At 43.9% G+C, this 23,364-nt stretch overlaps 1 protein-coding gene across 2 annotated transcripts in view; it reads right to left on the reverse strand.

The window, feature by feature from the left end:
• Positions 1-17,569, reverse strand: part of slit1 (slit guidance ligand 1) — a 181,307-nt gene extending 163,738 nt beyond the window's left edge. The window contains exon 1 of one of the 2 annotated variants that reach the window (XM_008116073.3): positions 17,155-17,569. In XM_008116073.3, coding sequence (XP_008114280.1) covers positions 17,155-17,336 — 182 coding nt within the window. In that variant the 5' untranslated portion in view covers positions 17,337-17,569. The remainder of the gene's footprint in view (positions 1-17,154) is intronic. The other variant, XM_003224243.4, reaches the window with a different exon arrangement.
• Between the last annotated feature and the right edge of the window lie 5,795 nt (positions 17,570-23,364).

The following is a 23,364-nucleotide window of genomic DNA, read 5'->3' on the forward strand; positions in this document are numbered from 1 at the left end:
TTTTATTATGTCCACTAATCTATTTGTTGTTGTTTATTTGTTCAGTCGCTTCCGACTCTTTGTGACCTCATGGACCAGCCCACTCCAGAGCTCCCTGTCTGCTGTGGCCACCCCCAGCTCCTCCAAGGTCAAGCCAGTCCCTTCAAGGATACCATCCATTCACCTTGCCCTTGGTCAGCCCTTTTCCCCCAGCATCATTATCTTATCCAAGCTTTATGTGGCCAAAGTACTTCATCTTTGCATCTAGTATCTTTCCCCTCCAGTGAGCAGCCAGGCATTATTTCGTGGAGTATGGACTGGTTGGATCTTCTTGCGGTCCAAGGAACTCTCAGAATTTTCCTCCAACAACACAGTTCAAAAGCGTCTATCTTCCTTCGCTCAGCCTTCCTTATGGTCCAGCTCTCACATCCATAGATTACTACAGGGAATACTATTGCTTTAACTATGTGGACCTTCGTTACCAGTGCGATGTGTCTACTCTTCACTATTTTATTGAGATTGGTCATTGCTCTCCTCCCTAGAAGTAAACGTCTTCTGATTTCCTGGCTGAAGTCTGCATCTGCAGTAATCTTCGTGCCTAGAAATACAAAGTCTGTCACTGCCTCTACATTTTCTCCCCCTATTTGCCAGTTATCAACCAGTCTGGTTGCCATCATCTTGGTTATTTTGATGTTTAACTGCAACCTTGGTTATAAAGCTCCTCAGCTCCTCCTCGTTTTCAGCCATTAAAGTTGTATAATCTGCATATCTAAGGTTGTTAATGGTCCTTCCATAAATGTTAACTCCAGCCTTGGATTAATCAAGCCCCGCACATCGCATGATGTGTTCTACATACAAGTTGAATAGATAGGTTGAGAGTATACAGCCCTGCCGTACCCCTTTTCCAATCTTGAACCAGTCTGTTGTTTCGTGGTCTGTTCTTACTGTTGCTACATGGTTGTTATTACAGATTCCTCAGGAGACAAACAAGGTGACTTGGTATCCCCATAACACCAAGAACTTGCTACAATTTATTATTATCCACACAGTCAAAGGCTTTAGAATAGTCAATAAAACGGAAATAGATGTTTTTCTGAAACTCCCTACCCACTAATCTATGCCTTCCGTTAAATCTACATACTTCACTTCCCCCATAATGGCTTGGGAGGTTTAGCACCACATCCTTATCCAAATATCTCTCATGTGTGTAGTTCCCTTTTATTGGTGAATCATGTTCTCCTGCACATTGATGGCTTATTTCTACCCCATCTTAACATGGGCATTTTAAAAAAAAAAATCAACCCTATTATCCTCTAACAGGAAGCTCCCTAATTCCTTAAGGCTTCTGCCAAGAAGTTAGATTAAAACCCATTCTGCTGTTATTGATGCAAAGTGTCAGCAGCTGGTTTCAATTCCCTTGTGCTTGCTGTGTGTCTTCAAGCTGATTCCTGATTTATGGCAACCCTAAGGCAACCCTATCATGGGGTTTTCTTGACAAGATTTGTTGTTTTGGAGGGAGGGGTGGCTTCCCCGGAGGCTGCGAGAGTGTGACTTGGCTAAGAGATTATTCAAACACTGTTCTTGTAGACTTCTAGTCCAAGCTAGTACACCAGGCTGGCTTTCTCCTACCTCTCTGCTCACCTACAAAACCCACTGAATGGCCTTGGTCAAATCCTTATTCATCAACCTATCCTACCTTAGAAGGCTATTGTGAGATAAAGCATTGCCCTAAACTCATTCACGATCCAATTGAATACAATAAAACAACTAAATAAACCAATAACACACTTTTTCTCAGTTACTCAAAGTACTTGCCAAAAAGTCATACTTCAGGGGCCAGTGTAGCATCTTTAAAGTAGGCACGGATCTACAGTTTATTAAAAAGTGCGCCATAAACCACAAGGCAATAGGAAACAGCCAGACCTGATGCTGGGAAATGTTCCCCGGAGGCAAATCCTGCAGTTTTACTGCACATTATTGGGGCTCCCTTTATCCCTGGACTGATCCATAACCACTTACGCCCTCCTCTTCCATCAATGCGAACACTGCAGAGTTTTTAAACTAATATTTTTCCAGCATGCAATTCCATGGAGAAGCGAACAGAGTGTTGCCATGGCAATGCATAGACAGCATCTGCCTGGGAAGGAGCTGAAGGGAGAAATTGGAATAGAATTGCAAATTCCCCACAATCCAAGGAAGGATCTGAAGGAAGGGAAATGTAACATGACTGCCAGTGTGATCTACAACAAGATGCCTCCAACAAGGCAGGGGCAAGGGAGCCAGCCTTTTGCCATGAGAGTAAACTCCCTAGTGAGTCAAACCTCTTCTTTCAGTTATACACACATCCAACACCCAGCAGAGAGAGAAGAGACAGGGAAAGAGAGAGAAGAAAGAGAGAGAAGAAAGAGAGAGAGAGAGAATAGCAAAGCAAAGAGCTTTCAGTGTATCTATCCTTCGCAATGTTTGGCTGCTTGAATATAAAGAACTGGGTATCACTTATCTGAAATGGTTGGGACCAGAAGTGTTCCATATTTCTTATTTATTTAAAGACTAGCTTGGGTATCCAGCGTTGCCAGGGTTATTTGAAAAAGTCAGTTTTTTAATTGTACAAAATGCATAAGGTTGTGGATTAACTACAACTGACATCATGCCAGGTTAATCCAGAGAAACCCCTTCAGTACTTTAAGTTTGTAATGTTGGGCAAGTTTGCTCTGGATGCATCATTGGTGGGGTTCAGTGTGCTCTCTGGCTGTAGGGCAAACTACAACTCCCAGTATGGTGAGTCAGTCCCCTTAAACCTCTCCAGTAGGTAGAGTTAGTCATGGGGGTTCTGTGTACCAAGTCTGGTCTAGGTCCATCATTGGTGGAGGTCACAGTTTCCCTGGTTGTTGGTGAACTACAACTCCCAGAAAGGAAGGTCAGCCAACCCCTACAGTAATCAAATTTCAGCATTATCAGGTATATGTGCCAAGTTTGGCCCATATCCATCGGTGTTTGGGTTCACAGTGCTCTCTTGATGTAGGTGAACTACAACTCCCACAAATCAAGGGGAATTTCCCCCAAAGTTCTCCAGTATTCATGCTGGCCATGGGGACTCTGTGTGACAAGTCTATTGCAGGTCCATCGTTGGTGGAGTTCAGAATGCTCTTAGATTGCAGGTGAACTATACATCCCAGTACCTACAACTCCTATAAATCATGGTGAATTCTCCCCAAACCTCTCTAGTATGTTCAGTTGTTGAGCAATTCCTCTGTTTGCTGTGTGTCATAGGAAAGAATAGGAAAGGGTTAAGGGAGAGGCAGTGGGCGGGGTCATGCAAATTCCACACCAATGGAGAGAGTAAGGAACACTGGGATGTCTGTGGTGGAGGAAAAACAGAAAATCTAGGAGGAAACTGTCCCCGTATGAAAGCCTTCACTTGGGTGGTGGGTAGTATGGTGTTTGTGGAGGACATTGGCAGGGCTCTTGGACATGTTTATGGCGCTCACTACAATATAAAATGTCATTGGAGGAGGGCCATTGGTGTCTCCTGAGTAGTGGGAACTATAGCTATTTGTGGAAGTGGAAACTTGTCTGTGTAAGTGGACACTCCAGCCACTCACATATATTCACTTTTATTACGTGTATAGATTTTGGAATACTTGCATATATATAATGAGACATCTTAGAGAAGGGACCTATCTAAACATGAAATTCATGTATGCTTCATATACATCTTATCCTGGAGGTATTTTCATACACAATATTGTTAATCATTTTGTGCATGAAAAAAGTTTGTGTCCAGTGAAAGTAAAGGAGACACTATCTCAACTACCCTCGTGAACAGATTTGGAATTCCAGATAAGGGATGCTCAAGCTGTATTGATGCAAACATGTTAACGAATACTAGAGAACATGGTGATTTCTTTGTCTGCTGACCATTTTCTTATAAATTGTTACCTAGCTCATGATTCCCATGTGGCCACAAACCCACTAAGAGATAGCCAGGGAAAAGAGGGAAATTCATTCCGTCTAGTTAGGTGCAAATTGGCAGAGCAGAATTTTCAGGCTGCAATGATAACCAAGTGGGATTACAATACCCCTTCATGGAGAAGATGCCAACTCTTGTCTCCAGGCTGATTGCTTAGAAAACGATGCCAACACAAACGCAAGGCGGGTGCCATGCCACTAACAATCCAGCAACCAATTCTAAAGTAATAGCCTCAGGAAGAGGCCAGAAGCTGTCAGTCATCTGTGAGGGGTAAATGCTATTTAGCCAAGCTCCCCTGACTAAACACGCTCCATCATTCTATGATTCTGTGGTTGCAGGCTGGAGTCTGCCAACGCTGAAAAACACTTCTGGGTTCCTTCCAGCCCCATGCCTCTCAGCCTGTTCCAAACAGTATGACTGGCATTACATTTGGGCAAAAGACAATCTTTACTACTCTAATTTGAACATCTTATTCCACTTGCATCTTAAGTACTGCTCTTTTGTTCCTTAATTCATCTAAGACGCCAGATCTAGAGGTTACTTGACCTCTGAATCACTATAATAGCCATTGACTATTCTAACTGAAATGTGGTTAAGTATAGTCCAGTTTTCCTTTAGGGCAGTGGTTCCCAAACTTTTTTTTAGCAAGGACCACTTGACCAGGGACTACTTTGACCAGAGACCACTCTCCAACATTAGTATCAAAAGGGTTACGAATCAGATTCGGTTTGGTTATTGGGGGCTTGCTTCTGAAAACTGCATTGGATAGACCACATCAGCTCTCGTTTCTGATACAGAACATATGCCATCCAGTAGTCATCATCTGCACGACCACAGAAAACCATATTTTATAATCCAGAGATGATGTGGTCTATCCAATGCAATTTTCTGAATCAGCAACCTGAATAATCCCAGAAACAAGCCTAAAAACAAAGACACCAAGGTGCCCTTGCTTCCAGGCACCACATGGAACGGGTCCGATCAGGGTGAGGGAGGAGGAGGAGAGGCAGCAGTGAGGAGGCTCTTTGTTGTGCCTTTCATGGGTAGTCAGCCTCTCCCCTCTTGATATCCCTGTTGCATCAGCACTATAAGAGGGTTTCATGAGACCAGTCGCTGTTGTTGCAAGTCGCAACGGTGTAGTAACAGTGCTGCCGTGGACCATATTTTAGTTCTTGAGGACCACTGTTGGTCCACGGACCACAAGTTGGGAACCACTGTTTTAGGGGAAGCCCAGAAGACTTGTGGAAGGGCTGAACCCACTGTTTAAAGACAGACTGATCCCGATACCAGAATAAGAGAGGGGGAATCATACTGCACTGGCCAAACTGGTAGTTGTAGGACACATACTTGGGCAAGCAAACAGCATGTTACAGATCTGGGTTTCAAGAAAAAGACAGAAACCATGAAAGTACAAAACATGAATCCTGGTGAGAGGCTGTTCAAATTTAGATACTTTGAAATACATGGAAACACACTTAAGGCTAGCATAGCTGTGGCTTATCTCACCTCCTGGACCAAGATCTATACAATAGGCAACTCACAATTGCTAATTAAAGCTACATTCTCCAGGATGACAGATTCAATATAATCAAAGACTGAATGTGCAGAAATTCAATAGGTCTGCAACACAATTACATGGACAGAGCAGAGCCTATGTTCGAAAGGATCTGCACATTGGAAGGTCCAAAGCCCATTAATGAAGACATCTTTAAAACAATATCATTTTATCTTGCATTTCTTTTATATTAAGAACATCTAGTTTTGATGTATTCTTCAAAAAGGCATGCTTTAATAAGCATCTGACAACAAAGCCTGGTTTCTAAAATCAGCCTTCACGCTGACAGAATGAAGGAAATTTCTTAGATATTAGTCTTAATTTTGGTGAGTTACAAACCTAATTTACAGATGGGTCATTTGAACACATAAGATGTCTAAAAATGCAAGTCTACTCAGCTTGCTACCACAATCCGGAGATCAGAGTAGTTTTAAGACAACAGGATCAGTTAGGCAATCATGATTAGCACCATCCAATATCAGAAGAAATAATTGAGTGGTGTGAAGAACATCTTAATCTAAGAAGCTTTTGAAGTGCTCAGATCAGTGTGATATACATGAAACAGTCCTTTCAAAGAAAAGCTGTCGTTAGAAAGCATGGCTAGTTGTCAGATGCATACTAAAGGGTCCTTTTGGAGTGATATATCAAATGTAGACATTCCGCTAAGAACCACAGGAAATGAAGAATTGCAGCTAGCCAGATCTAAATAAATGATGGCACCCTGAAAGCACAAGATCCCATCTAATCACGGAACCTAAGCAGGGTCACATTTGGTTAGTACTTGAATGCGAAACCAGCCACTACTGGCTACATCTTGAAGGAGGCGAATGGCAAACCACCTCGGAGTACAGTTTGCCTATAAAATTAATGGGGTTACTTATGTTGAGAGCCCCACAGTGGGTTAAACCACCAAGCTGCCGAACTTGCTGACCAAAAGGTCAGCGATTTGAATCCGGGGAACGAGGTGAGATCCAGTTGTGCCCTTAGGCCCCGGCCCCACCCCCTCCGCAGCCTCAAAGCCTGGCTGCAAGGCAGAAAGGGAGAGCAGGTAAAAGAGGAAGGAGGGAGGGAAAAGAGGGAGAAGAGGGAGGGCGCTTTTGGGCGATGGTGCTATGCGTGCACGTTGGTGCGGGGTTTCTATCCCCCGCGCGGCACAGTGCACTAGAATTAGGCCTCAACAGCACCCCCTTCCACGTGCGCCCGAAGCCGCGGCTTCAGCCGCTTCAACGTTGCACCGGCCCTGGCTGGTACGTACATTTACTGATCCTGCATGCTCTGGTGTTCTGTTTGGCAGGCGCTGGGCATGCTTCCAAACAAAAACTTTGCTAGGTCTTACTTTTGGGGGAGGCCTTATATTTAGCAATTCAGCAAAACGTCTACTAGGTCTTATTTTTCGAGGATGTCTTATTTTCGGGGAAACAGGGTAACAACCTTCTCCCCTCTGTTTATTAGAGAATAAGGGTTTCCTGTATGCCTCTCTACCCAATATATGCTGTCTTCATAACTTTGGAAAATAACCACACAATGTAACCAGAGCACCTTCCAGGTGTGTATGCAAGCATATAGAAGTCTCCTCTTTCTCTTCTCCCGCTCTCTCTTTTCCCACACCCTCAAGAACGTGCAGGCGAGATCTACTGAGCAGCCCCTCTTCTTGAAACTTCCCTATAGTTTTTAGCTATGGAATTTGCATAACTGCTTGTTTGCATTACTTTGCTAAACTAGTCTCAGAGAAATCCAAAGATTCCATGTTTCCCTTTTCAATTCTGCTAAAGGAGTTTGAGTCTGAATTAGAATCAGAGAATCTGGGCCCTTTCACACAGCTTTATATCCCAGAATATCAAGGCAGAAAATCCCACAATTTCTGCTTTGAACTGGGTTATCTGAGTTCACACTGCCATATATTCCAGTTCAAAGCAGATAATGTGGGATTTTATTCAGCTGTGTGGAAGGGGCCTCAGAGAATTGGAGGAGCCCCCAAGGGCCATCCAGTCCAACACTATTCTGCCATGCAGGAATACACAATCAAAGCACTTCCAACTGATAGCCATCTAGCCTCAGCTCAAAAACTTTCTGAGAAGGGAAATCCACTTCATTCCAAAGCAGCATATTCCACAGTCAAACAACTCTTACCACCAGGAGGTTATTCTAATGTTTAGGTGGAATCTCTTTTCCGGCAGCTTCAATCCGCTGCTCGGTGTCCTACTCTCTAGAGCAGCAGGAAATAAGCTTGTCTCCTGCTCAATATGACATGGCTGTAACATCCCCTCTCAACCTTCTCTTCTCCAAGCTAACATACACACCTCCCTAATCCGTTCCTTGTAGGGCTTGGCTTCCAGACCTTTGAACCAGTCTTTATCTTTCCAAGAAAAAGGGCTAATACCCCAGGACTCTAATTATAATTCAAGTCAGAAAGTGACAAAGTCCTGGGGTATTATCCCCTTCAACCCACATCTAACAGTAAGCAGAGGATGGTGTGAAAGCCACAATTGCCATGGCCACTTCCTACACATTTTGGCAATCCACAAAGGAAAGCAATTGCCAGATGACTGCTCTGCATGCCAATATTGCTTCATTGGTGATGATACAATGAAAAATCATCATGCCAGTTGGCCTAACTGCCATGATTATTCTAATTGGGGCTAACCAAGAGGATACCAGTCTCTGTGTGCATATACATTCATATGGTAATCCCACTTGCCTAGTTTCCAACAGAACTCACAACCTCTGAGGATGCCTGCCATAGATGTGGGCGAAACACCAGGAGAGAATGCTTCTGGAGCACAGCTATACAGCCTGGAAAACTCACAGCAACTCAGTGATTCTGGCCATGAAAGCCTTTGACAACACAATCTATACTTGCCTCTGAGTTTGGCTATGATAACTAAGGCAAAAGTGAGCATTCACATTATTTTGCTTTCTCTATGCATAATTTGCTGCGTGTTACAGTTGACTCTTTGTATCTGTGGATTAAATCATCCATAGCCAGAAACTATTTAAAAATATTTCCAAAAAGCAAACCTTGATGTTACCATTTTATACAGTATATGGGATCCCATTTTAGTATGCTATTATATAGAATGGGATCTGAGCATCCATGTATTTTGATATCTATGGGAGAGTCCTGAAGTCAAATCCCAGCCCGTGTACACTATTTACTTTATTATCTTTATTATTTTCCTGAACGTTAATTATACAGAACATAAAGGGGAAAGCTAAAGAGCAGGGGTGGGAATTGTGCGTCCCTCCAGATGTTGGAAGTGTAAATCTCAGCAGCCATATTCATGGTGAGGAATGCTAATAGTGAGGAATGCTAGAAGTTTCAATCCCTCAGAAATCTGCAATATTCCCACCTCATATACCAATCATCCTGAGAGACTAAGTCCATTCCCTTTGCTTTCCTAAAACATAACTTCGCTATATGCATTCTGAAAGAGTTACCATAACTTTTCTAAAGATTGCATCCCATATTTTTCACATCTAGGAAGCAGCCAAAGGAACATAAAATGCTTGAATATATATTTACAGGCTAGATCAGACATGGGCAAATTTCAGCCCTCCAGGTGTTTTGGACTTCAACTCCCACAATTTCTAATAGCTGGTAGGCTGTTGGGAATTGTGGGAGTTGAAGTCCAAAACACCCCAAGGGCCAAAGTTTGCCCATGCCCGGACTAGATCTTTGCAATGACCAAAAACTGCTCTGACATCTCTTCCAAACAAAATTTTGAAAGCCAGATGCAAAATCTGAGTATCAACCTACCATATGCCATATGCCTTGGTGAGTAATATCCAAAGACAAGGGGAATAATAACAAAAATTCAAAGAACTAAAGTGCTCAACTTAATATTTTAGATGTATTCTACTTCAACTACCACCAGTCCCAGCCAACATGGACAACTGGAGATTCATGAGCCATGCAAATGCAAAGAAGGTAGGAATAGAGGTAATGAATATTATATCATAGGTTATTATTTATTTATAGTATTTATATTCCGCCCTTCTCACCCCGAAGGGGACTCATGGCAGATTATAATGCACATATGCATGGCAAACATTCAATGCCATTATCAGATATACCACATATACAGACAGACAATACAGGCTAACCCAAATTAGGAAAAGTAGACAACCCAAATTAGGAAAAGTTTGCAAACAATTTAGCACAAGTAGCTCACAGTTCCTGTTCAATGTGATAGATATTGTTACTGTAATGGTGTTCTACTCATCTATCTCTGTCATCATTTCAGCACATCTCAATCATGACTAGCCCTCTCATCATATAAAAGGACACAGCATCTGATTTTGGATGTTTGTGAAAGGGTAGCAAATTATTGGTTATTTAATTTATTGTGTCTGTATTTGTACTACAGTCAGTGCCGGCCCTAGGTATTTTTCAAGTGTAGGCGAACAGAATTTTGGCGCTTCCCTCCCAAAACAATCACTGAAAAATAAAAACGTTGGATAAGCAAAAATGTTGGATAATAAGGAGGGATTAAGGTAAAGCCTATTAAACACCAAATTACATTAAGATTTTACAAATTAAGCACCAAAACATCGTGTTTTACAACAAATCAACAGAAAAAGCAGTCTCGACTGCGCCCCCGTATGTTTGGCCCCCGAAGCGACCGCTTAATTCGCCTCATTGTTGGACCGGCTCTGACTACAGTATCAGAAAAGGGGCAAGATGCTTCAAGATGTTCTACCTTGGTGATCTGATGTAATATCTAAATCGTGCCACTTTAACTTTCTGAGCATCATAAAGTTTTGAAAAGTTTTCAGACTTCAATTGTACCAAAAGACAGATGTTTCATACATTTTTCTCAATGAAAGGACATTGCATTTCTCCTCCAAATCTCGATTTCTATAGACATTATTAAGATGCAGGCAGGAATTTGCGAATCAAACCAAAAGCAATAGCTCTGCAAAGTACCACAGGAATTTCTTCCAGCTATTGTAATGCTCACAAAACTCTCAGTTCACACCTTTTCAGCTGAGTGTATGCCTTTAAACCACAAAACAGCTGAAGTATCTGTTGTAGGACAGGGCCCTAAGTGAATGTGTAAGTTAGCCAGTTTTATCTTGTCTCACAGTTGTTTTTCTCTAAATTCATATGACAAAGCACGATACTCCTACAGATGATTGAGTTAAATTCTAATTCTCTGTATCTGACAAGAGAATTGTCAAAAATCAAAGTAAATCGTTGCTTTTATTGTGTCAGAAGCGACTTGAGACCGTACTGCAAGTCGATTCTGGTGTAAGAAAATTGGCCGACTACAGAGACGTTGCCGGGATGTGTTAGCTGGAAAGTTTCTCTCATGTCCCTGCAAGCTAGAGCTGACAGACAGGAGCTCACTCTGTTTTGCAGGTTCAAACCAGCAACATTCAGGTCAGCAACCCAACCTTCAGATCAGCAGTTCAGCTGGCATAAGAGTTTAACCCATTGTGCCACCATGGCTCAGTAAATGATACAGAACCAAATGATACAGAACTATAAAAAATCATTTTTCCTTCTTGTATATGTTTTGCTATTGTCAATGAGGCCAGCAAATGTTTATGGCTTTTGCTGGCCTGAGTCCCCTCAGGGAGATAGGGCAGAATATAAATAAAGGTGGTATTATTATTATTAAGACATTTTAGAGTCAACAAAATACATCCTGGAATCCTCACATCTTTTCCCACCTCACCACAACCCAATTCACATTCAAGGAAGGTGATTTGTAAAGCATCAAGTGCAAAGGCACTAAGGAGAGTGAGTCATATGTTAACGGTATTCATTAGCTCCTCTGAACACGAAAGGTGCTCCTAATACAAGGAACATTCCTCCTCCTCCAATCCCATTTCTGTCCTCACAGATGAAGGAAGAGGACAACCATGAGCACTCAAGTGGTGAGTGACATTCCTGGTACTCTGGCATTTCAGATGTGAGCAAAGTTAAGTGTTTATGGACAGCACATGCACACACACACATTCAAAGAGAAGAGTAGACTCACTTCAGCTATATTCACAAAGCAATTCCCTGTGGCTGCAGCATGATAACAACTTCAATAAGGGTAATTAAGGTGCCAGAGAAGGAAATGCCATTAAAGAAAGCATCCCGCAGTGCTCCTAACTGTGCTCACCAAGCCTGCTTTGTTGTGGATAGGGCCATCCACAGCCCCCCTGACCTAATTAGGCTCAATCTGAGGGCATTAATTAGTTTGTAGAAGGGACAAGAATAGGCGTGGGTGGATTGGTCCAAACAGGATCTTCAGAAAACACAATGGATGAGGCCTCCTCCACGCCTTACAATATGGCTACTCCAAGTTGTAAAGCTGTAACACTCAGAGGGAGAGCTGTGCCTGTCACTGCACTGTCACATTTAGGACTCAAACAAGCTGGATCCCATTGCCATCACCAGACATCGTGTATAGAGATGCAAACAAGATGGCTCATGTTAGGAGGAGTGTGGATAATTGTGCTGCCGGGATGATAATTGTGCTGCAGCCTCTTGGATTGTATTGGATTGTGACACCCAGAATTCTTTAGCACTGGTTAGTATGCTGGTTAGAACTGATAGGAGTTACAGCTCAGCGGCATCTACATGACAATGACGTATAGCTCTGCTGTACAGCCACATTTGGATTTCAAACAAGATCCAGAAGCCAAAGAAGCAGGCTTTCTTACATAGTGTGGGAATAGCATAGGGAATTGTTACTTCCCTAGGCTATGAACTCCCACCATTCTTAATCATTGGTCAGGGCAGATAGACACTCAGCATGTCAGGTAACTCACAGATTCCCCAGGTCTAATTCACAGCAAATTGTGTGGACTTTACCAGGCTCCAGCACAGCATCTTAAGAAAAGTGTTTCCAAAGACCTGCTGTGAGCCTATTAATGGTGCATGGCTTGCTGTGAGTTTTCTGAGCTGTATGGCCATGTTCCAGAAGCATTCTCTCCTGACGTTTCACCTGCATCTAAGGTCTGTTGGAAACTAGGCAATTGGGGTTTATATATCTGTGGAATGTTCAGGGTGGGAGAAAGAATTCTTGTCTGTTTGAGGCAGGTGTGAATGTTGCAATTGGCCACCATGATTAGCATTGAATAGCCTTGCAGCTTCAAGGTCTGGCTGCTTACTGCCTGGAGGAATCCTTTGTTGGGAGGTGTTAGCTGCCCCTGATTAATTCATGTCTGGAATTCCTCTGTTTTTTTTGTTTTGTTTTTTTTGAGTGGTGTTCTTTTATTGTCCAGATTTTTGAGGGTTTTTTTAATACTAGTAGTCAGATTTTGTTCATTTTCATAGTTTTAAAAATACTTTTATTGAATTTTTTATTCATAATCATAACAGTAGTACTTCAATTTTTTAACATTTGCCTTCCAAATCATCCTATATTTTTCCCCTCCCTCCTTCATGTACTTCGACAACACATTAATGATGCATCTTTGCCTATTTGCAGAAAGTTACTGAATATCAGGTTTAGTGCCTTCCTCACTAGTTTAGGGGAGTTCCCAGCAGCTTCTGCTGCAGCTGATGTTCACATGAATCACCCCTATTAGTATTTCGGGCCATACGCCATCCCTGTCCTTTACTAGGTTGTCCTGCAGCCAGACATGAAAGCATATCCTATGCATTAAGCTCCATCCTAGCCTGTCTGGCTGCAAGAGGGACATTCCTCAGAGAAAGAGACAGCAAATTGGAGGGGAGGCATGGGCCAGGGCGCAGGGGAGCAATACATTGAGAGCAGGGGTCTTAAGCAAAACTGGAGTGGAAAGAGGCACAAGACCTGTCAAGGGGGGAGGGTGAGATCAGGGATGGGCAAAATCCAGCAGCTCTGTCCGCCTGACTTTGAGCAGATCTTCCTCCAGGCAGTTCCAAAGCAGATTCCTCCTTTTTTTTAAGGTCAAAGGAAAATGGAAAGAAACACAAGGTCTCCAGGGGCACAAGAGGGGAATATTCTGCTCAGCTGCAATTAATCCAACCACTCAACCCCTGGGTCCCCCCAGCGTCAACAGCACGTTCCAGTGCTGCATTCTGGTGAATTATTTAGCATCCCCTCCAGCTTGATTCCCCTCTTTACACTCTCCCTTCCTTCCCCATCAAAGCAATGGCCACCACCGCAGGGCTGCAGAGGAATGAGGCGCCTTCCAGCCAGGCCAGGCCAAGGGTTATGGAGGGGCACGTTAATGATCAGCTCTTCTCCAGTGGAGCTGCCCTTCCTTCCTTCCTTCCTTCCTTCCTTCCTTCCTTCCTTCCTTCCTTCCTTCCTTCCTTCCTTCCTTCCCCTCCTCGCAGGCAGAGATGAAAGGCACCCAAAGGCCTGGGCTGCCTTGCCTTCTGCCTCTTTTCCACACTTCCCTGCCTAGTTCCCTCTTCATGTGCCAAATATTTTGCCACTGCTCCAGGCAGTTGCTCTCTTGCTGTGGGGAAAGGCATGATCCAGGAAAATGAAATCTCCCCAAAGGGATCCTCCTCTTTCTTCACTTCTCATCAAACTGCTGAGCGGGTGGGTTGAGGAAGATAGAGGAGGGGGTCAAGGAAACAGAGGACATGTCTCCTTCACAGCAATGTGGCAGACTGGGAGAAGGAGGCAGGGGTTGGGACCAGAATAGCCCCCTCATCCTTGATGTGCCTCTGAGGAAAGACTGACACCTGCACTGCCTGCAGATCCCCACAGACCTCCACAAAACATCCCCCTCCAAGCCCCAGTCCCAATTCAGACAATAATTTGGACATTTGTAGAACAAACCAGGCCCGTAGTGTTGGCAAAGACTCTTTCCTGGATGGACTTTCTAGTGGTAGAAGGACAACCCAGAAAAGTGTGCTTTGTAGATCAATAGGTCAGGTTTCCCCCCTCTTTTCCTCCCAGCCAGCCACTTCTGTTGGCACAGGCATCTCACACAAATATGACACTGAGAGAGAGAGAGAGAGGCATCCCTTCCACTGAAGAGTTTCCCCAGGGAGATCCTGAAGGCGAGAAGGCAGGCAGGGAAGACCAATGAGGAAACCAAGCAACCCAGGCAGGACCGTAGAAGGGATGTAAAGGTAAAGGTTTTCCCCTGACGTTAAGTCCAGTCGTGAACAACTCTGGGGGTTGGTGCTCATCTCCATTTCTAAGCGGAAGAGCTGGCATTGTCCGTAGACACCTCCAAGGTCATGTGGCTGGTATGACTGCATGGAGCACCGTTACCTTTTCACCGGAGCGGTACCTATTTATCTACTCACATTTGCATGTTTTCGAACTGCTAGGTTAACAGGAGCTGGGGCTAACGGCGGGCGCTCATTCCGCTCCCGGCATTTGAACCTGGGACCTTTTGGTCTGCAAGTTCAGCAGCTCAGCGCTTTAACACACTGTGCCACCACCAGAGCCCAGAAGGGATGTAGGTATGCATGTGTGTGTATATACTCATATACATACATACATCCCTCCTAGGGTCCGATATACACACACATAGGGTTGCTGTGAGTTTTCCAGGCTGTATGGCCGTATTCCAGACACATTTTTTCCTGACTTTTTGCCTGCATCTATGGCAGGCATCCTCAGAGGTAATGAAGTCTGTTGGAAACTAGGCAAGTGGGGTTTACATATCTGTGGAATTGGCCACCTTAATTAGCATTGAATAGCCTTTCAGCTTCAAGTTCTGGCTGCTTACTCCCTGGGGGAATCCTTTGTTGGGAGGTGTTAGCTGGAACCAATCCTTTGTTGGGAGGTGTTAGCTAGAACCAACCTGGACGCAGCATATTATTTGAGAACACAGAAATGCTGGACCACTGTAACAACCACCATGTCGGACTACACAGAGAGGCCATTCAAACCATTATGATGGTTTTAAATAATGGTTTTAATATGAAGATAACTGATTTTAGTGTTTCTGTATATTTATGGCTTATGTTATGTTCCAGCGTTGAATATTTGCCATTTTTATGTTGTGCTCTGCTCTGCTTTCCCTTAGGGGTGAAAAGGGCAGAATATAAATATTTTAAATAAATAAATAAATCCACAAGCATGTGGACAATTTCAACAGAAAGGAGAAAACCATAAAAAGAACAAAATCTGGCTACCAGTATTTTAAAAATACTGGACAGTAAAAAAAGCACACCACTAAAAAAAACAGAGAAATTCCAGACATGAATCAATCAGGATCAGCTAACACCTCCCAACAAAGGATTTCCCCCAGGCAGTAAGCAACCAGACCTTGAAGCTGAAAGACTATTCAATGTTTCAATTGGCTACCTTGATTAGCATTGAATAGCCTCTCTGCTTCAAGGACTGGCTGATTACTGTTTTGGGGAAATCATTTGTTGGGAGGCAACCAGACCTTGAAGCTGAAAGGCTATTCAATGCTAATCAAGGTGACCAATTGAAATTTCACACCTGCCTCAGACTTCTTTCTCCCACTCTGGACCTTTCACAGATATATAAACCCCACTTGATTTTTTTGGGCTGTAGGGACATGCTCCAGAAACATTCTTTCCTGACGTTTCACAGGCATCCTCAGAGGTTGTGAGCTCTATTGGAAACTAGGAAATTGGGGTTTATATATTCAGGGTGGGAGAGAGAACTCTTGTCTGTGTGAGGCAGGTGTGAATGTTGTAACTGGCCACCTTGACTCTCTCGAATGGTGGTCACACTTATAGATCTGGGTTGCTGTGAGTTTTCTGGGCTGTATGGCCATGTTCCAGAAGCATTATCTCCTAACATTTTGCCCACATCTATGGCAGGCATCCTCAGCGGTTGTGAGGTCAGTTGGAAACTAGGGAAGTGGGGTTTATATATCTGTAGAATGTCCAGGATGGGAGAAAGAACTCTTGTCTGTTTGAGGCAAGTGTGAATGTTGCAATTGACCTTGATTAACATTGAATAGCCTTGCAGCTTCAAAGTCTGGCTGCAAACCCCACATGCCTAGTTTCCAACAGACCTCACAACCTGTGAGGATGTCTGCCATAGATGCAGGAGAAACGTCAGGAAAGAAACGTCAGTTGCAACATTCACACCTGCCTCAAACAGACAAGAGTTCTTTCTCCCACCACCCTGAACATTTCACAGATATATAAACCCCGAGAGAAAGAACTCTTGTCCGAGGCAAGTGTGAATATTGCAAATGGCAAGCTTGATTAGCATTTAATAGCCTTGCAGATTCAAAGATGTGGGCGAAACGTCAGGAGAATGCTTCTGGAACATGGCCATACAGCCCAGAAAACTCACAACAAGCCATGAAAACCTCCGACAATACACATGTAGGTATGTAGGTATATATACAAAAACATCCACCACTTCTTGGTTTCGGAAGCCCATAAAGTTGGCCATGGCAGTGACGGAACGAAGGAAGAGGAATCCCCGGGGTGGGCAGCGATGGAGTCCAGGACAATCCGGTCTGCGTGGGCTTGTCTGAAGGGGAGCCGCGACTTCTTGGCTCGCAGGCACCTCCAGAGACGGATCCCGAACAAAGGCGGCCGGGGCATTGTGCCCGGCTGCGCCTCCGCCCGAGAGAGACACACCGGGCGAGGAGACCCTGCCCAGCCTCCCCTTCCCGTCCCGGGGCGAGGAAGCATCCTGAGCTCCATTGTGAGGGCGGGAGGAGGGAGAAGGAGAAGGAGAAGGGGGTGTGGCGCCCGGGCCCCGGCGGAGGGAAGCAGGGAAGGAAGCAAGCAAGCAAGCAAGGAAGGAAGGGGACTTACAGCCTCTCGGCGCCGCGGGGGATGTTCTTGGGGACGGCGCGGAGCCCCAGCCCGTGGCAGTCGACGGTTGTGCCGCTGCAGGCGCACAAGGCGGGACAGGCGCTGGCCCCGGAGACGCCAAGGGCCGCCCAGGAGGCCAGCAGCAGAGCCCACGGCGCCGCCGCTCGCTTCCTCGGAGCCATGCTGCCGGGCGGGCTCTAGCGAGGGGCTGCCCCGAGCATGGTCTCCCCCTTGGCGGAGAAGGGGGTCACGAAGAAGGAGGAGGAGGAGACCAAGACAAGGAGCGCTGCTGCCTCGCTTCCCTGCTTCCCTTCGCCGCTCTCTCTCTCTCTCTCTCTGTCTCTCTCTCCAAGACACCCTCCTCGCCCAAGGAGCAACTCATCCATCAATCCCAGGCGGCAGGAGCAGCGCTGGCTCCGCCCCCTCTTCTCCCCCCGAAAGAGACGCAGCGAGGAAGGGAAAGGGGGGCGGGCGGGCGTGGGTGAAACGGGGCAAGCCCAGTCGCCCACTTGGAACCCCAATCCGGAGCCAGGCGGGGAGTGCTGCCCGAGGAGACACAATGAAGCGCAATCAAAGTCCAGGAACCAGGCAGTACCGTATGAGTCACAAACCCTGGCGAAAGAAGAGTTCGCAAGGAAAGTAGCTCTGGCCCAAGCGCACCGCACTCCGAGGCACACATTTGCCTTGTGAATATGCTGCTCAGTTCATCAAGCAGGATAGACATCAGGCCTGGGCGAACTTCGGCCCTCCAGGTATTCTGGACTTCAATTCTCACAATTCCTAACAGCCGGTAGGCTGTGTTGTCAAAGGCTTTCATGGCCGGAATCACAGGGTTGCTTTGAGTTTTCCAGGCTGTATGGCCATGTTCCAGAAGAATTCTCCTGACGTTTTGCCCACATCTTTGAATCTGCAAGGCTATTAAATGCTAATCAAGTTTGTCATTTGCAATATTCAAACTTGCCTCAGACAAGAGTTCTTTCTCTCGGGGTTTATATATCTGTGAAATGTTCAGGGTGGTGGGAGAAAGAACTCTTCCTTACAACCTCTGAGGATGCCTGCCATAGATGTGGGCGAAACGTCAGGAGAGACTACTTCTAGAACATGGCCATACAGCCCGGAAAACATACAACAACCCTGTGATCCCAGCCATGAAAGCCTTCGACAACACACAGAACTCTTGTCTGTTTGAGGCAGGTGTGAATGTTGCAACTGGCCACCTTGATTAGCACTGAATAGCCTTTCAACTTCAAGGTCTGGTTGCTTACTGCCTAGGAGATCCTTTATTGGGAAGTGTTAGCTGGCCCTGATATTTCACCCACCCTGAACATTCCACAGATATATAAACCCCACTTGCCTAGTTCCCAACAGACCTCACAACATCTCAGGATGCCTGCCATAGATGTGGGTGAAACGTCAAGAGAGAATGCTTCTGGAACATGACCATAAAACCTAGAAAATTCATAGCAATCCAGCCAGTAGGCTGTTAGGAATTGTGGGAGTTGAAATCCAAGACACCTGGTATGGTCGAAGTTTTCTCATGCCTGATATACATTAATTCAATCAATCAATCAGCACTGCCTATATCCCAGAATATCAAGGCAGAAAATCCCACAATATCTGTTTTGAACTGGGTTATCTGACTCCACACTCAGATAATATGAGATTTTCTGGCTTGATATTCTGGGATATAGGGCTATGTGGAAGGGCCCCAAATCAAAACATTGTTTCCAGATAGTATTTTATTGATATTATCGGGGGCAAAAGCAAAATACACATTAACACCTCCCAACAAAGGATTCCCCCAGGCAGGAAGCAGCCAGGCTTCAAAGCTGCAAGGCCATTAAAATGCTAATCAAAACAGGCAAGAGTTCTTTCTCCTACCTTGGACATTCCACAGATATATAAACCCTACTTGCCTAGTCTTCAACAGGCCTCACAACCTCTGAGGATGGCTGCCATAGATGTGGGTGAAACATCAGGAGAAAATGCTTCTGGAACATGGCCATAGAGCCTGGAAAACTCACAGCAACCCAAACTACACATTACATTAGTGTCAGGACCAAGCTACCTCTCCAAAATATATAAAGGTCTTGCGGTTTCGAATTTGGCACATTTGCAGTGTTCATTGACCAATATCACCTTGCTGTTCAAATACACATCCATTTTAGTATCCCTTGATTCCTTAATCACATCATTACATTAATTTGTTCTCCCATGAAATGCCTAATTTCCTAGATCCTGTCCATTCCCGGTGTAAAAAGTCTTTTATGACTTCCCCACATTGCTACGACCATCTAATTCTCATGGACAGATGGCTGAACAAATGGGCCGGCTCTAAAGTTTGTATCTCACTCCATATTCTATAAGCACAACAGTTGTAGGCCCTCTTTTGACGTTTATGGTATGTCTTTTAAAGGAATCATAACAATTTCTTTAGAAACAAGAAAGGCTTTGTAGGATCCCTGAATATCCAATTGGGTATCTAAGAATCAAAAGGACTTAAGCTGAAGCTACCTGAAATTGCATATGCTTCTTTGAGGTCAATGGATAGGAAATTACAGCTTGCAGTGTATATTGCCTTTAGACAGGGGTGTGTGTTTAAACACAAGTCAATGGACATTCGGTGATTAGTCAAACCAGTGATGGGAAAAAGAGATCTATAACTGTGTTGTCAAAGGCTTTCATGGCTGGAATTACTGGATTGCAGTGATTTTTCCAGGCTGTATGGCCATGTTCCAGAAGCATTTTCTCCTGATGTTTCACCTGCATCTATGGCAGGCATCCTCAGAGGTAATGAGGTATGTTGGAAACTAGCATGTGGGGTTTATATATCTATGGCAGGCAGAAAGCTGCAAGATTTGAAGCTGCAAGGCTATTCAATGCTAATCAAGGTCAATTGCAACATTCACACTTGCCTCAAACAGACAAGAGTTATTTCTCCCACCCTGGACATTCTACAGATATATAAACCCCACTTTCCTAGTTTCCAACTGACCTCACAACCGCTGAGGATGCCTGCCATAGATGTGTGCAAAATGTCAGGAGATAATGCTTCTGGAACATGGCCATACAGAAAACTCACAGCAACCCAGATCTATAAGTGTGACCACCATTCGAGAGAGTCCAATATAGGTAATCTCAGACTCCATACTCAATTGATCATCAGTTTGTCTGATCTAACTTGTGACAATGTCCATGAAAATGATACAAACAAGCACATATAATACTTTGGTGTCTTTTAATAAAATAATTCAAGAAATATCTGGAAGCCAGCAATGAGGAAATATACGTAAAGGGGTTATTCTATTAACCTTCCCCTGCCTGAGGAAAAAATAACTGGTTATCCAAAACAGAACCATTGTGTTGTAGTGGTTTGTGCACTAGACTAAGATTCTGGGAGAGAAACCTCACAGAAACCTCATGCAGTCTTGGTCAGGTCATATCCTCAACCTCAAAGAGGGGCAGTGGTAAACCTTTTGTGATTAAATTTGCAACAAAACAAAATAAAAACATGATAGGGTTGCCAAACATTGGAGCTGACTGGAACTAAGAAAATGCCAAGCCCTGAAGAAAGATTCCTAAAGGAGCTACTCAAGTCCTGTAAACAACCCAGATAACAGAGATCTTGCAGTACTCGTGATATTATTCACATATATAGAACTGTTTTGACACTTGGTTCCATTGTTAATTCATGTATCCCTGAATGATCCTAATCCACAGAGCCACTTTCAAAGGACACTGGAATTGAAATCCTACATCTAGATACTTACATTTTGCCCATACCTGTCCTAGACATGTCCCATCACTACTAGAATTCTACTAGAGCTCAGTTAAACCCTGTCCATATATCTGGATTTCTATCCCCGACTGGCAAAAAGCCACTGTTTGCCATGTGGGTTGGAATATGCTTCTAAAGAATGTATAACCTTGTGTAAGCAAATAGAAATGTCTGTCATTTCTGCATAGTCTTTGTAGATCCACAAGTGAAAACAAAATGGAATCAGAGTTTCATCTTTTTTTGCCTAATTCCAGTCTTATTCAATTTGGTTTCAGTGTGAGTAAATCCATTAGCCAGGTTTGAAGGGAAGGTGTCAACCCTCAGACCGAGAGAAGATGAACTGAGTCTGGAAAAGCCTCTTCCTGATCCACTGCAGCTGAGGTGCTAGAAAAATATAAGATTCCCTTTTGCTCATCCCAAGTACAGTAGAGTCTCACTTATCAAACATTCGCTTATCGAATGTTCTGGATTATCCAACACATTTTTGTAGTCAATGTTTTCAACACATCATGATATTTTGATGCTAAATTCGTAAATACAGTAATTACTACCTAGCATTACTGCATATTGAACTACTTTTTCTGTCAAATTTGTTGTATAACATGATGTTTTGGTGCTTAACTTGTAAAATCATAACCTAATTTGATGTTTAATAGGCTTCTCCTTAATCTCTCCTTATTATCCAACATATTCGCTTATCCAACATTCTGCCGGCCTGTTTATGTTGGATAAGTGAGACTCTACTGTACATAGCAATAAGAAATCTTCCAGTTGTGGAAACTCTAGGCACTCCTTGGTCAGTATGATGTATGTGCAGTTTCTTAACTCCAGAGCTGACAGGGCAAGAGAGGCAGTTGAAGCGGTGTTGAATAGTTTGTTGCCTACAGAAGTGTTATACACATTGTGCCACAAGGTTGGAGCAATATGAGGGCCATGAAAACTCAGCAAATGTCTAGTTATTTACAAGGGTATTACTATATTACTATGTTTACTTCCAAACTGCTGTGGAATTATCTGTTTCATGTGCCAAAATAATGTGGCTAGTATTGGGTTCTATGCACCTTGACTAGAGTGGTTGCAGGGAACAACATTTGCTGCTGTTCCTCAGTTACCTGACTGGCTCACATCAAAAATCTGAAAGTTTTGAGTTTAAAAAGAGGTAGGACCCAGTAGTCCTTTATTTGTCTCCTAAATTCTGCCTTCATGCATGTGTGAGAGACACGTGACTTCACTGGAGCTGTTCGAGACTATGTGGGCTTGAGACACTGTGTGATCAGAGCAATTTTAGATGAATAGCTTCCAATGAGTGAAGGACTATAACTCTCTCAAAATGTCAGGTGAGAAAAATAAAAGCATCAATCAGTTTTGGCACCTATCCCTGCTACGACTCATTACAATTAATTCACTTAAGTCAATGTAAGTAATTGTGAAGGTGTTGCACAAAAAGATATCCAGCATTCCTGGAGAGCTTTGTCCAGGAGCTCCATCTGCCCTTAAGCACACTGGAAAACAGCAACAACTGTCACTACCTGAACACAAGCAGAGGTTTATGCTCAATGTGTTGTCGAAGGCTTTCATGGCTGAAATCACTGAATTGCTGTGAGTTTTCTGGGTAGTATGGCCATGTTCCAAAAGCATTCTCTCCTGACGTTTTGCTTGCATCATCAGAGGTTATGAGGTATATTGGAAACTAAGCAAGGGAGGTTTGTATATCTGTGAAAGGTCCAGGGTGGGGGGAAAAATTCTTGTCTTTTGGAAGCAAGTGTGAATGTTGTAATAATTAATCACCTTGATTAGCATTTAATGGCTTGCAGTGGGAGTTCTTTCTTCCACCCTGGACTTTCCACAGATATATAAACCCCACTTTAGTCTAGCATTCTAGTCCAGCACTCAAACCTCTACTCCACACTAGTTCTCAGCTTTAGAATGGAAACAGCTTTGTTTGGAAAGGCAATGGCAAACCCTCTCTAAATAAATATTGTCAAGGAAGCCTTATTATAGAGTTGCCATAAGTTGGCATTGACTTCAAGATATACAACAACATAGCAAATGAAGATTAATTGACCTAGTGGTGGAAGAATCTTACGAAGAAAGCATGATGGCAGGTTTACCTGAGGGTTACAATAAGTCAGAGAAGGCATAAAGGTACACAAGTGTAGCCAATGGTTAGAAGAAAGGAAAAATCCATCTTAATCATATTTTTTCAGACATTTAGAAATTGTTTTCAAAACCTCCCTTGAAATCTGAAGGACAGTGTATTTATGTGGGAAGCTGCCACAGTATTGGAATTCTGAATTGGGATAGCACCTTACTGACTTAGGGGATCCCTCGTTGTCCAAGTATGATGGCCTTCCAAGTGCAGTGTCTTGGCGGTGGATACGTAGGTGACTGTGGAGCCCTTTTCTTGACCTGCATGTTCTTCCACAGTGAAG

This window comes from Anolis carolinensis, chromosome 3 (assembly GCF_035594765.1).
Source record: "Anolis carolinensis isolate JA03-04 chromosome 3, rAnoCar3.1.pri, whole genome shotgun sequence".
Taxonomy (NCBI): Eukaryota; Metazoa; Chordata; class Lepidosauria; order Squamata; family Dactyloidae; genus Anolis; species Anolis carolinensis.